The 22,216-nt window shown below is 46.3% G+C and overlaps 1 protein-coding gene across 1 annotated transcript in view; it reads right to left on the reverse strand.

Moving 5' to 3' along the window:
* LOC142579280 (uncharacterized) overlaps positions 1–22,216 on the reverse strand; it is a 38,495-nt gene that overhangs the window by 15,880 nt on the left and 399 nt on the right. The window contains exons 2-5 of the mRNA XM_075689322.1: positions 19,260–19,419; positions 4,675–4,758; positions 1,412–3,191; positions 73–141 (exon numbers count right to left, since the gene is read on the reverse strand). Of these exons, the coding sequence (XP_075545437.1) occupies positions 73–141; positions 1,412–3,191; positions 4,675–4,758; positions 19,260–19,418 (2,092 nt within the window). The 5' untranslated portion in view covers position 19,419. The remainder of the gene's footprint in view (positions 1–72; positions 142–1,411; positions 3,192–4,674; positions 4,759–19,259; positions 19,420–22,216) is intronic.

The following is a 22,216-nucleotide window of genomic DNA, read 5'->3' on the forward strand; positions in this document are numbered from 1 at the left end:
TGATTTTTGGTCTTTTCTAGACGTGCGGTACAGAAAGCTAGAGCTGCACAGCTACGAATATAATGATCTTACCTTGCGGTAGAATGTCCTTGTCGAAAAAGCTGTCCTCGCTGTTATCGTTGGATTGGCCTTTTCCTCTCCCTGCGTTTGGAGCGAACAATACTACTTAGAAGTCCGAACTACTCGTTAGAACAATATTAAGGAAAAAATGATCAGTTTGAATATATATTTGTGGATTTATACACCTTGTTCGGGTGATTTATTGGCTTCCCCCCCCCCATAATATACTTATTTCTAAATCAATCGACGTATTAGTTTCTTATTAATGTACTTAATTTCATTTTCGCAAGCACTTCCATGTTTTCGAGTTCCCAAGCGACAACAATTTCACGTAGATTGCGCAAAAACAGAGAAAGAGAGAGGTGAAGGAAAAGTATGCATAAAGAATGAAGTTAACTAAACTTTGTCAGCCGGGTGTCATACATTGTGGAGGTAAACAGGGGTGAGCGAGAAAGAGCAAGATAACGTGAAATAGTTTAAAGAACTCACTTAAGCACTCACAGGAGACAGCATGCACCTGTTAAGCCTACAAATTATTTTAGAACGATAGCAAAAACTTGTGTTGCGCGCGACGAAGGTATCCGTGTGCAACTAGCACCAAGTTACATGGACGTATATGTTCCCCAGGAGGCTTTTAGTAAAGTGTTCAGCATATCAAGGAGATACATGGCTAACGTAAAAGGTTCTGGTAGCATGTCAATTAAAGAATTGTCTATCGCTTCTCGGAATTTCGACTAATGTCAAATTTTAAACCATTTTCGAGGAAGCGGTGGCGTCCTTTGTTAGAGCTAGCTAGAGTTTTCGCATAGTAACTTTAGACTTAGCAGTGTCAAAACCGACTGCTGATCTCAACATAACAGCAGAACATTCCTTACACTTTTTCCTCAGCGTGAGATGAGGCTATAAGTGAAGGCTTATTTTACCACTAATTTATTGCTTTCGTGACAAACAGCACGTAGCAAGGTTAATTCGGATCGAAGTGGGCGGCCTGTAAGCCGCTATGATGTTGCGCTAGATACGCTAGACAAGAAGGATAAAATCCACGCGAAGCTCGAGACTCATTATTACGTTTTGCTTTTATGCGCATTTCAGACCTACTAGTTTAACAGGGTCTTTGTGTGCGCTTCTTTCAAAGTCAAAATGAAACGAAAGTTATCGGTTGGCAAATAGGCTTGCAGGGCAGCCGACTTACATAATTTTTTGAACAGTTCAAAGAAAAACCGCTGCTAATCACATGTCCGCAAGCTTCCTTGTGTCTTGTGTAAAAAAACATGCATGGTTTTGTTTTGTTTTTTTGCTGAAATAAAAGCGTAGATTTGTTGAAAGCGAATATGTGAAAGTGTTTACGTACCACTTGGCGCCTCCTTTGGACTGTCAGATGGCAAGCTTTTGCTGCTAGAACTGCTCGAACTGCTCAGATTCCTGGACTGCTTATGAGACTTGCTCTTCTGTTTATCCGGACATTTTCCCGGTGCCTCGCCGGAATTCTGGAACGTGTGTGCGGAGTGGTGGTGGTCCGCCTCTTGCTCCTCGGTGTTCGGCAGAGCCATGCGTTGCGAGTGGCCAGCCAGGTGGCGTGACTCCACCAAGGCAGCTGGCACACTTCTTCTCTCACTGCGATGCCCTGACGAGTCCAGCTCCAGAAGTTGTCCTTCGCTGCCGCTTCTCGTGAGCCTGTCCGCCCCCGACTGCTGATTCCTGGAGGAGTGGTCCTTCTCCATGGGAAGCTGAAGCTTTGAGTCCTGAGCCCGCGTGACTTCGTCCTCTCGCTGACCAGTGTCCCGCGACGCATCTTGCTTGCTGTCGCTCAACTGCAGCTGTTCTCCGCAGGACACTGACCAGTCGCTGTTCTTGTCGCGACCCGCGTCGCTGGCCTCGCTCCTCTCAGGCGCGTCGGGCGCCGTTTGTTTGACATCATTCCGGTCAGTATGTGACTCATGATCCCCAGTTCGAACATGCTGTCTCGCCCTCCTCGTTGACCGCTCAGGCTCGTACGCGTCCTTCGACGTCCTCGAATTACTGGGAGTCGACTTGCTGGGCTCTGCGCCACTGCCGTTGGACGGTCGCCTTGTCGGCGCGACGTTCCGCGGCGCAGCGTGCGGCTGAGCTCCTCGTGATGCCGGGGTCGCTTCACGAGCGGCCTCTCTTCTTGACTGCTTGAACGATCCCTGCTTCTTCAGAGGAGTCCCAGTGTCGTGACCTTCCCTGGAGCGGCTCGCTGCAGCCTGCCCGCCGTGGCTCCTGCTGGCTTTACGGAGGCGCACCGTGGGTATGGACTTCGGGTCGTGCCGCCCTTCGTCTGTGTCGCCCTGGTGGAAGCTGTCGCCGCTCGTGTCACTGTCGGCTGCTTTCTTCGTGTCTGCTACGCAGTGATCCTGTTGCTGACGCGTCTTACCTGTTGCCCCGGCGTCCGAGAGAAGCACTTCGGTCGTGTGGTTGATGAAGACACCTCCGAGGTCCGGTGGCTGGGTTGACGGACCCAGGCGCCTCCTCGCCGCAGGTGGCGACTCGTTGCTCGGGATGTAATCCGAGAACTGGCTCATGCGCGATGGCATCTGTTGCTGGTGGTGGTACTGCTGCTGCTGCTGTTGCTGGCGGTGGTACTGCTGCTGTTGCTGTTGCGGCTGGTGCTGCTCTTGATGCTCTTGCTGCTGGTACTGCCCTTGATGCTCTTGCTGCTTCATCGATAATGCCGCGTCCGTGGCAGCGTGTGGCATGTTGTCTTCCTCCTCAGTGGCCATCGACCGCGCAGGTTTCCTGTCTAGCGCGCTGGTAGTGCGAAAGAATTCGGCACTGTCCGGCATCCAGTACACGGAAGGCTCAAGTAAGGATCCGCCGCTGTTCTTGGCGAAGTGGTTGAACCACGGCTCACTTGTCTCGCCGTCAGGGTATCGCGGGCGTCTGTCGGCGCTGCTAGCGGGTTCCTTAGTCGCCGGATGCGGTGACGGGGCGCGAGGTTGGCGGTGCGCCGGAGGCACCGAGGCCGCCGGAGGTGAAGGCGGAGGCCTCCAACGTTCGGGAGTCTGGTTACGCGAGAGCAGGAGGGGGCCTTCGCGAGGAATCCAGGGCGGTGTCGACAAGCCGAACAGAATCGGGTCGGGGATGTACTCAGGAGGGCTGTAGTCAGATGTCTGCGACAGGCCAATGAATTAAAGAACTTTAGGGTTTTACGGGCCGAAACCACGATTTGATTATGAGGCACGCCCTAGTGGGGGACTCGGGATTCATTTTGACCACCAGGACGTCATTAATGTGCTCCCAATTCACCGTACACAAGACGTTGTTATTTATTATTTATTATTATTTTATTTTATTTTGTGCCACAATTCCCTTCGTTCTACAATTTAAAAGCCAGCCGCTATCGCAAGTAGTGACAAGAGAGAATTTTCTTGCCGTCGACATCAAGACAGACGTATCAGAACGCTATATAGCATGGCACTTTACCAAGGATTTATGCCCAAACCCTGTCACACACTCCCAAAAGTTGTCTGAGCCTCATCACACACACAGAGCCATAATTAGGTTTAGTTGAACCATTTGTTTAATTGTTTTCTTGGAAAAGCACAGCAGGCATTGCGTGTGTGGCATCAAGAAATTAAGGTTATGGAAACTAAAATGTCATTTGACGAAGAAGCATGTACCCTGTATAAACCTAACTAGGGTGTCCACGTATACTGCATGCTATATCTGCGTGGTACAGTATTGAAATGCGTAGAACTTTTCATATTTTTTTGTTTTTACAATATACATTTCATCCCTTGCAGCTGGCGACGAACACCAAGCTGGGGAAGTTATTTAACCCTCTTCTGCCTACCCCCAACCCCTTCCGAAAGAACCCGCTAAATCTTGTATACGCCCTTTTGCACTTGACCTCTTGCCCTTAGAGTGCTCCTAGTTTATTAAAGTTGAATTTGCTCCAGCAAACGAACTTCTCAAAACTTTCCTTGCTACACCTTGCACACTTTACAGCATTCGTGCTGAATCCAAAGCAGTGTGAACATGCGTAACTTGTTTTTCACGTGGCCAATTTTTTTCGTCACACACAGACTAACAACTTCGCATTCTAGACAAAACAACTATTTGCAGTTCTAATAGCGTAATAAATGTAATTGTTCATATATAGGTTCATATAGGTACCACTTTGCTTTCATAAAAAGATATGTAGCTTTTCTTCTTCCTCTCTTATTTCGAAGAGAGCACCGTGACCGTCAATGGAAGGCATGCAGCGTCGCACATGCTGTTGGTATGCTTACTGGTTTTGCTCATCGTGGGACAGTAAGTATTGCCCGAACATTAACACGCTTAACAAGAAATTATGATCAATGCACAGTTCAAAAAGCAAGTCTACTTCAAGACTACCTGTGTGTGAACAGCGCAGGGACACTGCTCTTGACAGGACAACGCGATCTTGTTCTTGATGTGTCTCATTCTTGTGTTGTCCAGCCACACTTAATTACGCATTAACTGGTCCAAATGCATAACTTCACTTACCGGAACTGAGCCTGTAGTGATAGCAGTGACTGAAATAACTCGCAGCTCTCAATAGATAGTGTGTCAACATGAAAATAAACGTGTCGGATCATGGAAAGAGTATAAGAGCTTGCCAAAACTCACCTTCGAAGGCTGGTTGTAATCATATCTGTAGCTCATTTCTTCGGGACTCAGATAACGTTCCCGGATCAGCTCTGAAAAATTATCCTGCAAGTTTAACAGTTTAGGTGTCATGTATAAACAAAAAACTGCATCAAGCACTTGACTCATATTTTTGAATACAGCGTAGGGCCGCTTTCCTTTTGTAATGGTGTCCTGTATACATGCGCGCATGCTGACTTAGTGTGGATTTAGCATAGCGCAGATTGCATCGAGTTGCCGCGTTATCGCGACGCAGAATAATCGTGATAAAAGCAGCTGTATTTAAAGTAACACAAAGTTCTAATTGCGGTCCATGCGTTCAAGTCTCTTAGTCAGCAAGGTTATAGTAGCCGATTCATTCGGGAAACACCAGTTCTTATATTATACGCAAAAGCCGTAATGTCGAAACTCCCTTATTCCTGAGACTCCACTAGAACAGTTTGATAAAACGCTCCGATTCGGTACAGACGAGACACCTTGGTTTGACAGCATGATCACCAATTTTGTGCCAGCGTTTCAAATGGCAAACGGGAGTTCTAGTCCGTAGTTCAAGCTATGCCGGCACACTGGCAGCAGTTTTGCATGTGCATACGGGAAAGCAGTTTTGGAAGCGACGTTTAGTGACGCTGGTGTGCGATAACGCGCTAGAATCGTCATCGGTTGTTGTTGTTTGGTTGTCGTTGTCGTCGTTGCTTGGTCTTCGTCGCCGTTTCTTGGTGTCGTCGCTGTTTCGTCGTCGTCGTTGTTGTTTGGCAGTTGTCCTTGTTTGGTGTTGTCGTTTGGTCATCCTCGTCATCGTTTGGTCGTCCTTGTTTTGTCGTCGTCGCTTGGTCATTGTTTTGCCGTCGTCATCACGTCGTCGTCGTTTTGTCGTCGTCATCATATTATGGTAGTCGTCGTCATCGTTTGGTCGTCGTTGTCCTAGTTTGGTCGTGTCTAAACATCAAGCGGTGGTCGGAAGGCTTCCGCATTCGTACACGTAGGGATAGCTAAGTGCCCCTTTAATTTTTTTATTTCCTCAGTAGCGTTTGGGATGGCATAGACCGCCCAAGCAAACCTCTCACCAGATTTGGCCCTTGCAGACAGACAAGTGCCGTTCGTAGATCACGCACTGAACATCGTATCTGCAAAGTATCAAGCAGCTGCCTGGCGCGAAGCTAAATAAAATTTCAAACTGAAGTTCGTGCGCCCTTCTTGGTGAGGGAGCGGCGCTACCTGCCAGACAATCAAGGTCATACGCATAAACGCCTCTATGTCAGATGCACTGCCTGCGACGTAGCAATGTGCAGAGTAGCAGGCTAGCTCAGGCTGACCTCTCCATTTCTTTTGATAATTTATCTCTCTCTCCTCATCTCATCGCTCTAACCAACCCTCTGCCGCCCCCTGTTGCGTTTTCCTTTTATGGACGCCCTTTCAGACCCGCAGTTGTCTCTTCTGCGCCGTACGTGGCATGCCCGACTGCACTCTTTTCTCTCAGACAGACATTCTAGAGACACTAAATTTAGATAGATAGAGAGATAGAGAGAGAGAGAAAGAAGACCGGAAAGGCAAGGAGGTTAACCAGACGGACGTCCGCTTTGCTACCCTGAACTGGGGGAAGCGGCATGGGGAGGAAGAGAGGGAGAGGAGATACAGAGATCACAGTTTCGCGCACATTTGAAGGTTCGCACCGAGTCTACACACGGTTGCCAAGAACTGTCGACTTGAGAACAATGCATTAGTGGCTTTGTGTGCCATCGACGCGTGCGACCATGACCCGAGGATCTCCATTTCCGGAAATGGTCTAGAGTCCAGCTAGTTCAATGCTGTCCGCAGAGCGTCACGGGCGACGTCGTATTTGGGCCAGATACATAGAAGGTGTTCAATCGTTTCTGTGGTTTCATAAGAGTCGCACCATAGGGGTATCTCCCACTCCCATGCGCAACGAGTAGGCCTTCGTAAATGCCACCCCGAGCCAGAGGCGGCACAATACTGTCGCCTAGGAGCGGGAAACTTTTGATGGCACTTGGATGGATCGAGCCTATGAGGATGATACTTCGGGAGATTGGAAGAAGACCAGTATTTGTGTGTCATAGCTTTAGCCACGATATGAAGCTTTCTTGCAGCGTCTGTTCTGTATAAGGACATTGGAACTGGTTAGGCTTCCAGATGGGCAGACCGGGCGGCTCCGTTGGCGAGGTCATTACCAGCAATGCCGGTATGTCCAGGTAGCCAATGTAATATAATTTCATGGCCTTTAGCGATAGCTTGATGGTGATCTTGTCTTATTCCATATGTCAGCTGTGCATGAGTCCTATGATATAGGGCAAAATGCACACTGAAGTGCTGCCTTAGAGTGAAGAAATGACCCATTTCTAAGGAGTCTCTTGCAGGAGGTATTTGACAGCAGCACACAGGGCAGCAAGCTCTGCCGCCGTTGATGTCAGGTCGGACAGTTTGCATTTCATCGTGGTTTTCGTCGCCGGAATGACAACCGCACCTGAAGACCTGGTAGGTGAGACCTAACCATCGGTATATATGTGTATTCGGTCCCCGTATGCCTCATTGATTAATATCAGCGTTATCTGCTTCAGAGCTATTTTTGGGTGATTGGCCTTCTCTTTGCACCCGGAATACTTAGGCGCACCTGATGCTGTTGGAGACTCCACAAAGGCACTGAAGGCCTTGCTGCTGGTATACATCCTGGGAAGACAATCTGTATGGGTGATTCAGAAAATGCTGCACGAGGTTTCTGCGATGGCAAAAACGCCAAGTGATGATCGGGGACTCGGGAAAGATGACGGATTTGCGTCCTCAGACAATCCACAGCAACGTATGTTTGGATAGAATGAACTTTGGCGAGCCCGATTGTTGCAGCTGTTGATGCACAGCGAGGAAGTCCTAAACACGTGCGCTATGATTGGCCCTGTAAGTTCTTCAATGAGCGAATGCACTTGCACGTACTGGACAACACTGGAAGACTGTAGCGTAAGTACTTTATGAATAGAGCTCTGTACAACTGAAGCATAGAGCGTACAGATGTGCCCTATGTTTTCCCACACATTAATATCAGTACCTGGGCAATCTACAACAGTTTTTCTTCAGGTACGTGCAACGACGGCTCCAGGAAAGATTCCGGTCGATTATTACACCCAAGAATCAATGGGTCTTTCCATCGGTGATAGTGTGTCCATTAATGGAGACTGGGTATGGTGTCATATGTTTATATGTGAATGCAGTCAATGCACATTTCTCGGTCGATACAGTCAAGCCTTGTGTTTGAAGGTATGCTGATGTCAAAGTTGCTGCCCACTGCAAGCGCCCGCGAACCTGAAGGCGAGTGACCGCAGAATTCTAAAGGCAGATGTCATCTGACTATATAGCGAGGTAGATTGTTTCAGGTAAAACTTCAGCTAGTCCAATGAGTGCCACATTGAACAACGTGGGACTCAATACTCCTCCTTGAGGCGCGCCGCAGTAAGTGTAATATCCAGTTGTGGGGCCATCTTCTGTTTGTACAAAAAATGACTGGCGAGTTATGTAGTCGGATAACCAGCGAAGCATGCGGCCGCCGATTCCAATAGTCTCCAGGGAGTTGATGACGGCGTCATGTGCAACGTTGTCATACGCGCATTTCACGTCGAGAAAGAGCGCAACTGATATGCGCTTAAGGCTTTTCTCCTCTTGCACAAACGTTGTCAGGCCAATGACCCTTCAGTTGAAGAACGACCCCGGCGAGAGCCTGCCATGGAAGCGGGGTAGATCTCGTAACGCTCGAGATACCATTCTAGAGGTGCAAGGACCATCCTTTCCATCACCTATCTGATGCAACTGGCCAGAGTGATAGGACAATAGGCCGCCAACTCCAACGGAGATTTCCCCGGCTTTAGCAAAAGTACCAGTTCACTTAACTTTCATCATCATCATCATCATCATCATCAGAATGGTTACGCCTACTGAATGGGGAAAGGCCTCTCTCATACTTCTCCAAATACCCCGGTGATGTACTGATTGTGGCCATGTCTTCCCTGCAAACTTCTTAATCTCATCCGCCCACCTAACTTTCTGCCGCCCCCTGCTACGCTTCGCTTGGAATCCAATCCGTAACCCTTAATGACCATTGGTTATTTCCCCCCCCCATTACATGTCCTGCCCATGCCCCATTTCTTTTTCTTGATTTCAACTAAGATGTCATCAACTCGCGTTTTTTCCCTCACCCAATGTGCTCTTTTCTTATCCCTTAACGTTACACCCATCATTCTTCTTTCCATAGCTCGTTGCGTCGTCCTCAATTCAAGTAGAAGCCTTTTCGTAAGCCTCCAGGTTTCTGCCCCGTACGTGAGTGCTGGTAAGACACAGCTGTCATACACTTTTGTCTTGAGGGATAATGGCAACCTGCTGTTCATGATCTGAGAATGCCTGCCAAACGCATCCTAGCCCATTCTTATTCTTCTGATTATTTCAGTCTCATGATCCGGATCCGCGGTCACTACCTTAACTTAACTTCCTAACTTAATTAACTTAACTACTTAACTTTCATTGCCGGGGAACTCAACCTCTATGCCATGGATTGTTTCAACTGTTCAGAAGCACTCTTCTTGTCCAAGGTGTCCCAGGGCAGCATAGGTGACATCTCAGGACCTGGCGAGCATAATCGTTTAGAAACGGCCAGGGCAGCTTCGAGTTCTTCCATCGTAAAGGACACGTCTATTTCTGATATCCAAGCCGCAGGAAGGTCACTTGCTGGTCAATGGAAGGTCAATGCTGGTGTCGACAGGCTCACCAGTGACTCTCGCACAGAATTACCCTGCCACACCAAACTCAGTTTGCCGAAGATGGATGGCCAAAGCTGCGAATGGGTGTCATTGTTGTGGGGACGATCGAAGACCATGGGCTGTCCTCCAGATATGTGAAAGCGGCTTGCGAGGGTCCAGTGATTCACAGAATGTCTTCCATCGCTCACTCTCTATAGTTTGTCTATGCCAGGCTTAACTTCCTTCTGAATGCGGCGTGCGTCTCTGAGATCACAAATTGTTATAGTGCGTCTGTATCGTCGTTCTGCACACCGTCGATTCGCGTGTAGTCTCTCAAGTTCAATGTCGAAATCCTAAAACCAGGGAACAACGCTCCCGTCGCCAACGTGCATCAAGGAAAGCTGCGTCGGTGATGCGTAAGCCATGTTTACTCTCACCTCCTCCACTGGCACCTCCTCCACAATATATATATATATATATATATATATATATATATATATATATATATATATATATATATATATATATATATATATATATATATATATATATATATATATTGTACGAAAATGTGGTCTTCTGGCATCGTGCCATGTGCGAAATACATCATATCTTTTAATTAGTTTTTCCCAACAATAATATCAATCCTCAACTTGCAAAAATACATTTAAATCCTAGACGACGCCATACTAGCATAGCGGTACTGCAGTTTGGGCGGAATATTGTCTCTTCATTTTATCTGCTAATAACCGACCTTCTTTCCATAGAACAAATTGTATTAGAGTCCTAAAGGAGGAAACATTAAACTTAGCGTTCTTATTCATTGAGCCTTAAATCACAACTACGATATCAGCTATATCCCCTCTCAAACAGTGAATATTCCACAGCACCAAAGGAAACAAATGCATATACCCACGAAAGAGGACAAAGGGTGTGGGCGCCTTTCCAACTGTCACATCGCTCATCAGCGACCGCCACGAATATCTTCTTTTTTTCTCTCTTTCCCCTTTTCTCTTCGTCTAACGAGAAATTTCCATCAGGAACAAATTTGTCCCGCCGCACTCGTTGTCTGACATTTGTCGAACAAGAGCTTTGCAGCTACACGACACGGCGCGGAAGGACATCAGCGCTCGTCACAGAGCGCGCTGTGGGGAGCTCCCGTGGGTTCAATATCGCTAATAACGTAAACGGTTGGCTCATTCGCTCACACTGTGGTTCCGCAATGTCGGTCACGACCTTTAGGTTGTTCGTCGCCATTCGCTATAATTCTTCCTCAATCCGTAACAGCGCTATACTAAATGCGGGCAGTTTATTAGCTAACAGCATTATCTTATTAGTTTTTCTAATGGCGCTGACCGAAGCTACAGCTGTGCTTTTTTTTCAGCTACTTCGTAGAGTTAGAAGGCGCGATCCCGTGCAGATGTACACGCACCTACACGCATGCACGAATGCGTGTAGCGTTGCGTCATAATTGTCGCGCAACAACGCCATCTCTGCAACGTTAGTTTGATCGAAGCAGAGATTGCAGGAGTAACACGAAGGGTATTCGTTCGGCAAGAGGAGAAATTAGAATTTGGAAGATAAAGTTGGCACTTTCTCCTGAAGAGGGGGAGAAGAGGGAACATTGGCAGCGATAGCATGCGAGGTTTAGCGTTGCGTTTGAACTCCTCGGACGGTTTTCTAACTATGCGCGACGGCAACACGCTGGCTGGACGCAGCAAGCGCAAGGCAGCTCCTGCTGCGCTGAAGGAACAGCACCCTCGCAGCTGCCAGGCGTCTCACAACGCTGTCGTGATGAAGAGCGCCGGCCGTGCTGTTGCAGAAGTCGCACCTCGACGGTGCACGAGATTAGACAGACGGAACACCGTCGGCGCTAGTTAGCGCCCAATGTATACTGTAGGCTTGACGTATACTGCCCGTTCAGCTCAGACCAGTGCATACACACAGCAGCTCAGCAGCAAGGCTAGTGTGGTTATAGTGTGCGTGCACACAACGCTGTCCTGGCACCGCCACTGAGGCGATTGAGCGTAGCGTCAACGGTGCGTCGACTTTGCTTCGTAGTTGATGCAGCCAAACGCATTCCGCGTCTCTGAAGACTCTCTAGGAAGGAAGGAAGGAAGGAAGGAAGGAAGGAAGGAAGGAAGCAAGAAAGAAAGAAAGAAAGAAAGAAAGAAAGAAAGAAAGAAAGAAAGAAAGAAAGAAAGAAAGAAAGAAAGAAAGAAAGAAAGAAAGAAAGAAAGAAAGAAAGAAAGAAAGAAAGAAAGAAAGAAAGAAAGGAAGGAAGGAAGGAAGGAAGGAAGGAAAAACTTCAATGCTCTATATACAGCTTTCAGCGGCTAACAGAGGTCTTCATGTTTTACTGAAGTCTCCGTCGTCTTGAGTGGTCGGCGCCCCTATTCCAGAGCACCGCTGAGCCTGGCCACTTTGAGAGTGTGTTGCACCAATCCTTTTTGGAAGACTCTCTAGCTCTCTGTGTGCGTTCTGTGCATTCGCCGTCGATAGGGCACGCGTGACCGCGTCGACACCAACGGCGACGGCGCGAACGCACCTTGGGTTTCCTTACTTGGTTTTAAAACCAATAGAAGCCCAAAAAATACGATTTGATCGAAAGTCGTTTCTTCACGTAGTCCACGTGGCACAGAACTGACTATGTTGTGTGTTTTAAAATTTATTATGCTTCTACCGCACTACTATACCTCGTCGTTTACCAGGTATGCTCCATCTTATTCCTGTAGAGATAGCTCTGCCACAATAAACATCAAGTTGCGGAGAAGCCATTTTTACGATACCACTGTTAATATTGCATGCATGAAAGCGGCTGCTCCACGTAGTCCGCGAGCAGTGAACAATTAATATTAAGGCGAAAGCCTTAAGTGGCTCGTTGCAATGGCTCATACCCTAAAAAAGTGGCGTCGAGTCCAGCGAGACAAAAAATATAATCAAGAATGGCTCATACCCCCGTAAGCAAGCAAAAAATCCAATGGCTGAATACGAATAAAGAAACCAAGGAAAGAAATAATGCAGGAAAGAAAAAAGAACAAAAAAGGAAACGAAAGAAAGAACGAAAGAAATAAGGACCAAACGAAAAAAACCAAGGAAGAGAGAACGAAAGAAAAAAAAGGAAAGAACCTTTTGGTAGTGGATTAGGTGTTCACATGTGTCGTTGAAGAGGTCGACCTACAGCGCCATACGTTTACTTCGCACTACGGCTCGTTATGTCTTGCAAGAAATCTGACCACTCAGGTTTTATAACTTAATGTACTGCCACGTATGCAGCAGGCTTTCGCCTTCACGTGTTACAGGAGTGTAACATGCTGCCGAACTTTTTTTTTTTAGACGCAATGAAATTTGACCTAATTAATGTTTGCGTGACGAATATACCCAACCCGCTCCTACGCACCTAACCACGCACCATGACTCCTGCAAATAAATATCTGCCACAAGCAAAGTCTCATTGCAGAGAAGATGTTGCTGTAATTCAACTATGCCACAAGCAATGTCATGTTGGTAAAATAGACAGAACATTGCATGCATGAAAAGCTCCTCCACTACGTATTCCGTGAGCAGTGAACATTTTACATTTGTTTGTAAACCTATCAAGCTTCGTCAAGTTATATATATTTGCCTGCTGGATGTACCCTCCTTAGCCCTCTGCTCCCCACAACCACACACTACATAAGCATTGCCATTTGTTGGCCGTGTTGGTAAACTGACCTTTTCCTGAAAATAAAGTTGTTGAAGTTAGCGCATTGTAGCGTCGTCTCCCTTCTGTCCTTGTTCGCTGGCGCTACATATGCTTTCGAACACACTATGTGTCTGACTCCTGTAAAGAAACCTCTGCAACAAGCAGAACCGCACTGCAGAGAAGCTATTGCGGTAATGCAACTATGATACAGCGTTACATGCACAAAAAGTGGTTCTTCCACGTACATCACGGGCTGTAGAAATTTTTCAGCGGCCACGCAAAAAAACTTTTCGCACTGGCATTTATCGTCAAGTGATGAAATTTCGTCTGTCTCAAGAATAAATGATAACTTGGCGAGATACATACGCATTTCTTTAAAGCGCTCGAGAATTCCAACGTCGTAGTGGTCGCGAAAAACGTGAACGGCCTCCAAAAAAAGAAGCTCTCAAATGTCATGTTTTTATACACGATGTGTCGGGCTCGGTAACTACGTCGCATCGCCTAAGTTTACTGTAAGTCTGCTCCACTATCGAAGTCATGCTGTCTCTTTATCATTCATATACTGTTAAACTTTGCATGTGAGGCTCCGACTAGTGTGTCGTTTCAAGCTCCTGTATTACCAACCCGCCCACCCACTTCCGCTTGCCCCACTCAGGTAAAACTACTGTCCGTTTGCAAAATATATTTTAAAGAAATTGCTCTCCCTTATCCGTAACTGTCACAAAGCAGCATACAGAGGGGTGCGAGCACGCGTGCATCGTAGTTAAATAAAATTGTTGTAAGTTGTTATCACACATTGAAAATTCGCAGCCAATGAGTTAAAAGTCACAAAGTGCTGGAAGCCTAACTAACTGCCTGCTGTGAAGACTAGTAAAGACGGCTCTGGGGGGACACATAGAATAAAAAGTGACATTGCATTAGGGTTCGATAATAAATATTCTTTCAGGTTCCATTCTTTGTTGACACGGACCGCGGGTCTTAGGAGCCGATAACAAACGCAGAAGAAAGATAAATGTAAGAAGCGTAAGAAGCAGCCGCCGCCACTCAGTTTCAAAAGGGATGTTCATACCATTCCTTCCACGGCGTCATCAGTATCGAAGTGCTGGTAGAGCCACGAAGAAAAAGAAGGCAAAACAAATACGGCCGAGTGAATTAGGATGAAGAAATCACGGACGAGCAGCGTTTTGCGTGTCGCATTTATGAATTCCTTTGTTCTTAGCTTTGCTTGCGGAACACGAAGTGCTTCGCAAGTCTTTCGATAATGTTTCCAATAATGCCATGCCACCGCTCGACGAGTTGCGTGCGCGGAATATACTGTCGCTGAGTAGCGCCGGAATTGGAAAAAAGAAGAGAAAAAGAACTCTACTACTTTAATTTACGCTGGGTATTTGGCTCTTGCGCAAGGTTACTTAAGTATTACGGCTAATCACGGCCTATAGGATCGATATATGCAGCGCGCAAAGCCCCCAGCGCATAGCCCCAAACTATTGCAGCATTTGTAACCTTCTCTGGCACCGCCCTAGAATATTACGTGCCCCACTGACTCATAAACCTCGCAAAATCGTTAGGTCACGTTCGCCACGCAACCGTGATGACGCGCACAATGCAGAATATTAACTACAAAATAAATGAGCACAGAATAAAATTACGTGCTCTTTTCCGCATTATACCAAGATATTATATATTATCCGAATTTGAACGAGAAAAGGGGGAATAGAGGGGTCCCATTTTGTTAAAACATATAAAGCCAGCAGATAATGAATCCAAGGAAAGCATAGGAAGAATTTTTTATTATTTAGTATTGTTTCTTTTCTTTTTTTCCTGGCAAGGGTGAATTTGTGAATGAGGAGGTGACCTAACGGCAACGTTAGCGTAACGGTTTCGACGAACGGACAAATTTAACCCAGTTTCTAAAAAGGTGTAAAAAACATATTTTTAAGCTTTTCAGTGATTTGAATGTTTCACAATGACGTCCTCAAAAGCTCTGGTGAAGTTTAAGCTACGACACTTTAATAGCGAACGTCTATCTACTTCACAATCAATTATTGCCTTTGCTTTTTATTCGAGAGTTTTCTACTGTCTCGTAGAAATAGCAGAGTTACTGTATCAAGATATAGGTCATCTTCGATAGCAGATGCATAAGCTCAGGGCTGAATTGGGTTATCGGTATCCCGCAAAACATTTGGCGCACGAAGCATAATACCATCTATTACAGCGGCGCGTTATTATACCTATAGAAAAAAACAAAAGCCGAAGTGTCTTTAATGCCAATATTCATTTTATCAGTTGTTTTCAGCAAATTTCATGCCTCAAAGCATAAATTTGCGATGGAATTACTATAGCAGTAGACGAGCAAAACGAGAACAAGGTAAAAGCGGAAGCCAACGTTTCGACAAGTGGACTTGGTCTTTTTCAAAGCGACATATGCTCTCGTCGGCACAGTATTATATGGGTAGGGTTCTTCTAAAGGGAAGAGGAGGTAAGGCGGGTGGGTGAGGCAACGACCGAGGGTGTGTTAGCGGAGAGGGTGTACAATTGAAAAGAAATGTGTGCTATATTCAACGTCGGTAGAGGACTGTGAGGTAGCGCCATGGTGTCAGCCGGCTGACGTGTCACTGTAAGTTCCTTTTTCCGTGGAAGTGGCCTGGACGACGGGGAGGGTGGGGGAAGATTATGTGCTCCGTTGCCTTTCCCCTCCGCCTTACCCTCTCTCCCCTTTAGAAGAACCCTAACCATACATATATATATATACTGTGCCGACGAAAGCGCATGTCACTTTGAAAAAGACAAGTCCACTTGTCGATGCGTTGGCTCCCGCTTTCTCGTTTCGCTCAACGTCTTGAATTTCCATCTCCCGCTTTCCCCGTTTGTTTCCCTATTGTAGTAAAGGAGCGTTTCCCTAATGTGTTTTCTATCGAGAGACACCTCGTATACAGTGAGGGCTATACGTATACGCTTAGTGAGTACGAACGAATTGCGTAGGTCAGGCTTTAGTCGTTTAATAATGCAGAAGTATTAGCAGATAAAAGCAGCTCGCGCCAACAAGCAGGCACATATACATATATTTAAAAACTTACATGCGATCTTATCTAATCGAATCCGATCAAAATATACTTTTCCCTCTAAACGCGATACTTTCTGGAAAGCGCTATGGAATCAAGCTGCGAACACGTGTTTCAAGCACTGCTCACTCATGACTTCTCTCTTGCACCGCTGTTCTTGCGTCAATTGTCGTCCAATTTCCACGTTCTTTTAACAGCTGCCGTGACATAGAAAGCGAGTCATGTCTGCCACAGGAAATCGTGCTGTCTGCCACAGGCAATCTTTAAATATTTGATGCAGCCATAGAAAGAAAGGCACCTGATGTAGCGGACGGAATGCGGACGGTCCCGTCTCCTGTAGCTGTTAGCTCAATGCGTCACGAGAACGAAAGCAATGTATGATGTTTGTCGAGAGAACAATGGCTATGAGAGCCGTTTGCGTAGAGAAGTGCGACGCATATCTAAATGCATACAAGGCTTCTGCACCTCTTATGTTACAGTAGCACATACCCATTCGAAATTGGCACACCGTGATCGCACTCATTCTGCTGGGATGAACCAAGAATGGGCACATATACCAAGTGGGCAGCCCAAATATAAGAAATTTATGAAAATCAAAGAAGCCGTTAAATATCGTGCGCTAAATTCCATCAAAAAGTGTGACTGCTTTAAACATACCTACGTGCCGCATTATAAAAGTATTGATTTTATATAACGATTTATTGTTTGATTACACAGAATAAGACTACGCAGATTATAAACTCACTGGCATTGCATACTTTGTCGGTCAACGTTAAGTACTATGCCATGTAAATCGTGTATTCGACGAGACACTTTAGCAGTGACGTACTTCAACCAAATATCGGTGGCGAACGTTGGCACATAAAACTTCGCCATAGTAATTTGTCATAATAATGCACGATGAGCAGAAATTAATAAGCAGGAGTTATCTGCCTCGTGTGCTCGTTCAGAAACTGCTGTCTCTGCGCAACAACCGCGGTTCTCGCCTATAGCAGAATCATGCGGAGCAGGCCCCCGTACCTGCATCGATGTTTCTCCCCCGATGCATGCTCCAACACGAGCTCTCATTTCTCGTTCTAAGAGAAGCGAATACTCGACCATTTCTAATTGTGAATTCTCGAATCTAATGAGCAAGAATATTCGATTTGTATTCGAGATTTCAAATATTTGTGCACCGTTGTCAAATATCCCCACAACTCCGCAAAGTGTTACGCGATGGAAGACGCTGGCAGACACGTATATACACAATATTTGCCCATAGAGGCGCACTGGCAGACACTCAAGGCAGTATAGGCGCACAAGCTGCGTGCGACTACTCCGTCGCTTTTGTTGTGCGCAGGCGCCTTCTTCAGATCGTTCCGCAAGGGTATAATTAAAACCACAAAATACGATTATAAAATATCGACAGTGCATCGACTGATAGAACACATTCCCATCACTTTTCTCATTTGATAACGTTTCATAAAGTTTGACCGCTGGGGTTATTTCTTTTTTCTACTGCTTCCCACTATACGAGAGCAGGTGCCTAGTCATGCTGCTCTTTGATGCAACTTTCTTGCGACGGCGTCTTTCATTGCATTTCAAGGAAAAAAAAACTTGATTTATTTGATATGTTACACTGAAGTCGAGTATATATGATCACTGTCGCGTGTCCCGACAGCCCCAGCACGTTTACATACCGGTAATGGACAAATCAAAGGCGGCCGGTACTCGATGCAGAAAGCTTGGCTAGTTGTAACTTAGACATTTGAGACATTTTCAACTTTGTATGAAAAATAAAAGAAAAAAATAGAAAGACCTTAGAAGAACTCGGGAACGAAGACAGGTACACAAGGACAGCGTCTTTCCTGTTTCTGCGTTCGTCTACAGTGTTCGCCGACAGAAAGCGAATCTTTCTATAGGTGAACTTTCGCGGACGTTGCTCATCGTGGCTGCTCGTGCTGTCTTGCTGAATAGCTCACACACAGCACAGCCGATCATATAGCCAATTCGTTATATGTAGCGCCATCGGTGCTATAGCTAGCTCTACATGTGTGCCGGTGGCCATCCCGGTTCTCCATAGAATTTCCGCAGCGAACCGACAAAAGGTACCTAAATATAGCCTCGCTGCACCGATATACGCCAAGTGCATAGCTCCTTTATTAAAGGGAACTTCACTGCGCCTTCTTTACTGGAGTCGGGTGCGCCGGATCGGTCGGCTCCTTGCCGAGTTAGCTGACGGGCCCCTTATGCAGCAGTGAAATGTGCCGATCCCGCGGATATGGATTGATGACAAGCGATCCGATCCCGGATACAGTGTATATAATCCGTCGTCGCGCGGATATACCGTGGGTCGCGTATAGCGAGGGGCGTTTCCGGCTTTCTTCGTCTTGCCGATTTCCCGGGAAGGCACGTAATCGCTATATGCTACGACACGCTGTGCAAAAGGTAAACAGTTTCAGGGCATTCAATAAGCCGCTTCACGAATGCTTCGCTACTCGTGGATCCCAACATGTGCGCTGAATCTGCACATACTTACTGTGATAAGAATTATGCGGATGCTCCCGGCGAATTTCGCCTTCACCGTGATGTTCCGTATCTATTTATGCACAAGTACGCAATATGTTTACCTATAAACCGCATATGGAAAGGCATATGCTACACTATTCGATCCCCAAAGTTCTTCAAAACGGATCTATATTCTTGATTGAATTATTCCTGGTTTTTCAGAAAATTGAAGCGCGCAAGCTAAACTTCCAAAAAAATATTTCTTTTAGAGCGCAAATACCTTTATCCTAAGTATCCCGAATATTAAAAATTCCAAAACAAATATTAGCACTCACAATCTGAAAATTGTGTAATTTCACTGGCGCCGCTCTTTACTGGAAGCGCAGGGGCGCCTGTGCGATGTCATTGCAGGTCCCTATACACGGAGTGCTGAAACTTTTAAGGGTGCCGCGCATAGTTAGAACACCTTCCGAGGAATTCAAGCGCAGCGCTAAACTTTGCTGCGGCGTTAGAAATGTCACTGCACATAGCGTTAGAAATGTCCGATCGAGGTCTAAGCATGCAAAGCTGTAGAAGAAACAATGCACGTGCGGTTCTCACCCTGAGCTGTCGCAGTCTCTCGGAGCGCTCGCTGAGCAGGCTGGTGCGTTGCTCGATCTCGTCGAGCTTGCGCATGAGCATGTGGTTGCGCTCCTCGTTCTGCTGCTCCTCCATGAGCAGCCTACGCCAGTACTCGTACAGCGACGCATGTTCGTTCATGCTGCGCACGAAAACAACCCGCATGCGAAGCCCCGCTTTATCAAACGCGACGTTTCTTCTGTCACCACCTGCGGAGCTTCCGAGTTATACTTTCCGCATACGTCGCCAACAGTGATTGTACAGATTACTAGTGCGGTAAACCCTCGTTGTACCGAAATCAGCGCGACAGAAAACGGAATTCGCTATAAGCGGTATTTTGTTAAAAACTGAGAGGTTCTAAAAGAGCCGTCCTAACGCGGTAAGTGCGCTCCGACGGTCCGGAAGTTCGTGAAACGTGCTATCGTGAGCAAAGGAATCGCGGACAAGCTGTAAACTAGGATGCATTATTCCGTTCCCGCTTTGAAGACTATTGCATGATGTCGGCATGATTTCGGCTTGAACGCATTGGTTAAGGCCTGCACCATCACTTGCGACTTGATATTAGCGGTACGAAATCGCACTATCGTGTTTCTTTTATTTGTAAGAGATGTTCCTCATTTATAATTTTACACTAAGTCTTATTTATTTGTCCACGATTGTACGTTGAGACAGGGCTGAGTTCCATAAGGGGCCGTATGAAAGTAGCGAGATTCTGATGGACTGCCGCCAGCGACTGCCTCGTCTGTCGTTTCTGATCGCGTGATGCACCCACAGTCCCGATGAGCTGCCGACATGTGGTTCATTTCAGCGCTGTGTTTGTACAAGATACGACACGAAAAAAAGTAAGTGGTCACCTTTCCTGCTGCACCGAGCTGTCCCGTGTGGATTAGTCGATTTTCACTTCACACTATAAGCAGAGTCTGACGCCGCTCCACTTCGAATATTCCGGTATAAAAATGCACACACTGCTGATGGGACATCGTATAACTTCGGATAAAGTGATGTATCGGATAAAGCGATTTCGTTGTAACGAGTGTCACAACGGAAATGACAAGCAAGAATGAAAATAAGGCTTAAACACCGCAGTCAATGCGAAGGCAGTTTTAATAATAATCCTGTTTCCCTCCGAAGCTGATGATTTCTCTATATACGTTCGACGTTCGCTTGCTGTTCGATCGTCTAAGAATAGGTACCTTCGATCAAACATAGACGTTCGATTTCATTTTTGCAGACTTTCAAAAGTGAAATAATCCAACCTGTTAGGTTATCGCAATACCGGTCCGCTGTAGTTACAATTTGAAACTGCCACCATCTGAGGAACAGTACCAGTAGTGGAACTTTATTCTCAGACGGGCCATTTGCCATATATATATGCTATACCAAGGTGTATGTTCTCGTCAGATGGTGCATATAACGGCTGCTTTGTTATCGTTGTCACCATTATCATTCGCACTATAAAAGGTTTGTTAATTAGGGGTAAAGTTAATTATTGAGCACTTTTGTACAATTCCAGAGGCAGCACTTCGTCGGCAATGCTGTATTTTCGCGCGTACAAGCCGACCGTACATGCTGCCTGCACGGAGGCTTAAACCCCAAGGGAAAAAAAAGAAATAATCGGGCATATGACTCACACAAAGGACCGCATACTGGCTGAACATTACAAAAGCGAGACGGCACTGTTGTAGTCACGAACAAAAGCTCCGGAAACAATCATGTTTTGCGCGCTTAGTCACCGCCGCAGTCACAAATTCCTGTCAGCGTAACGCAGCCTCACAGCACTGCAGAGCGGTTTTATGCGCACATTTTACTTGAATGTGTGACTTTTTTTTTTTTTTTTTACCTACGGCTTTTTTTGCGATGCACTCCGCATTGTCGTGGCTACGCACTTAAAGGAAACAATGGTGCGTAACTCTTATCGACTATGTGTTCTTAAGTTTCCAGAATGTTTCTATGTGGGATTGTATGCGCAAATCTGTAACAACGCAATCATTGCTTACGTAACTGCCTGAAAACGCTACGCACCTTTCATTGTCTCTGTAATTTAAGTGCAAAATTTCAATCAAGCTCAAATTAAGTACAATGTACGAAAGATGCTCCATAGTGCGTCTTTGATATCTTAGTGCATTCTTCGTGATCTTGTTCCGTGGGGCATGTCTTAACTAGTTCCATACACATTTAGGCGCTTGTAGTCTATATTAGTTACATAGGAGCGAATATGCAATGTAAAACAGATTGCACAGCTGGCAGCATGGAATGGTACATCATTAATAATATGCGAACAAACGAATTCGCTATATAATCTTGGAATAAAGCATTTTCACTCATGGTCACACATTTTTTACACATTCCACGCAAGTTTGAAACCATTACCACCGTCGCATAAGCTCATTTTCAAGTTATTAAACGTTTTCATAAAACATCGAGACGACTTGACTCACGTCGTCGTGATTCAGTCAGTCAGCAAGCACGGAGCGCGCAAATAAAAGAGTACTCCGCCTTACCTAAGTTCTGGCGACGCGTAAACGCGCTCCACCGGCGAATAGCTCATACCGCATGCAAATGAAATTTGTCCCTCCGCTGCTGCGGCCTGGCGATAGCCGCGATGTTCACGCCGACGCTGAACAGGGGCATCTCGGGTTCTTCCCGACAGAGTTCCCTGCGCGCGGCGTGGCCCAATAGCCGCAGCGTGCGTGACCTACATTTTGCGGGACGGGATCTGCCGCTAATGATTTGTATTCAGGCTGCGTCGCTATATAAAAATGCGTCTAAAACGTTGCAACATCAATGAAAAAGGAAGAAAGGAAAACTAGGTCGGCGCCGCAATTCTCGCGCTCATTCGTCATATGCTATATACCTGAAACTTCTGAACACTTTCCACGGACCAAGGTAACATCGGGATCAATTAGAGTGGCTTGCGCGTGTTCATAACCCGGGCACTG

This window comes from Dermacentor variabilis, chromosome 4, assembly GCF_050947875.1.
Source record: "Dermacentor variabilis isolate Ectoservices chromosome 4, ASM5094787v1, whole genome shotgun sequence".
Classification (NCBI taxonomy): Eukaryota; Metazoa; Arthropoda; class Arachnida; order Ixodida; family Ixodidae; genus Dermacentor; species Dermacentor variabilis.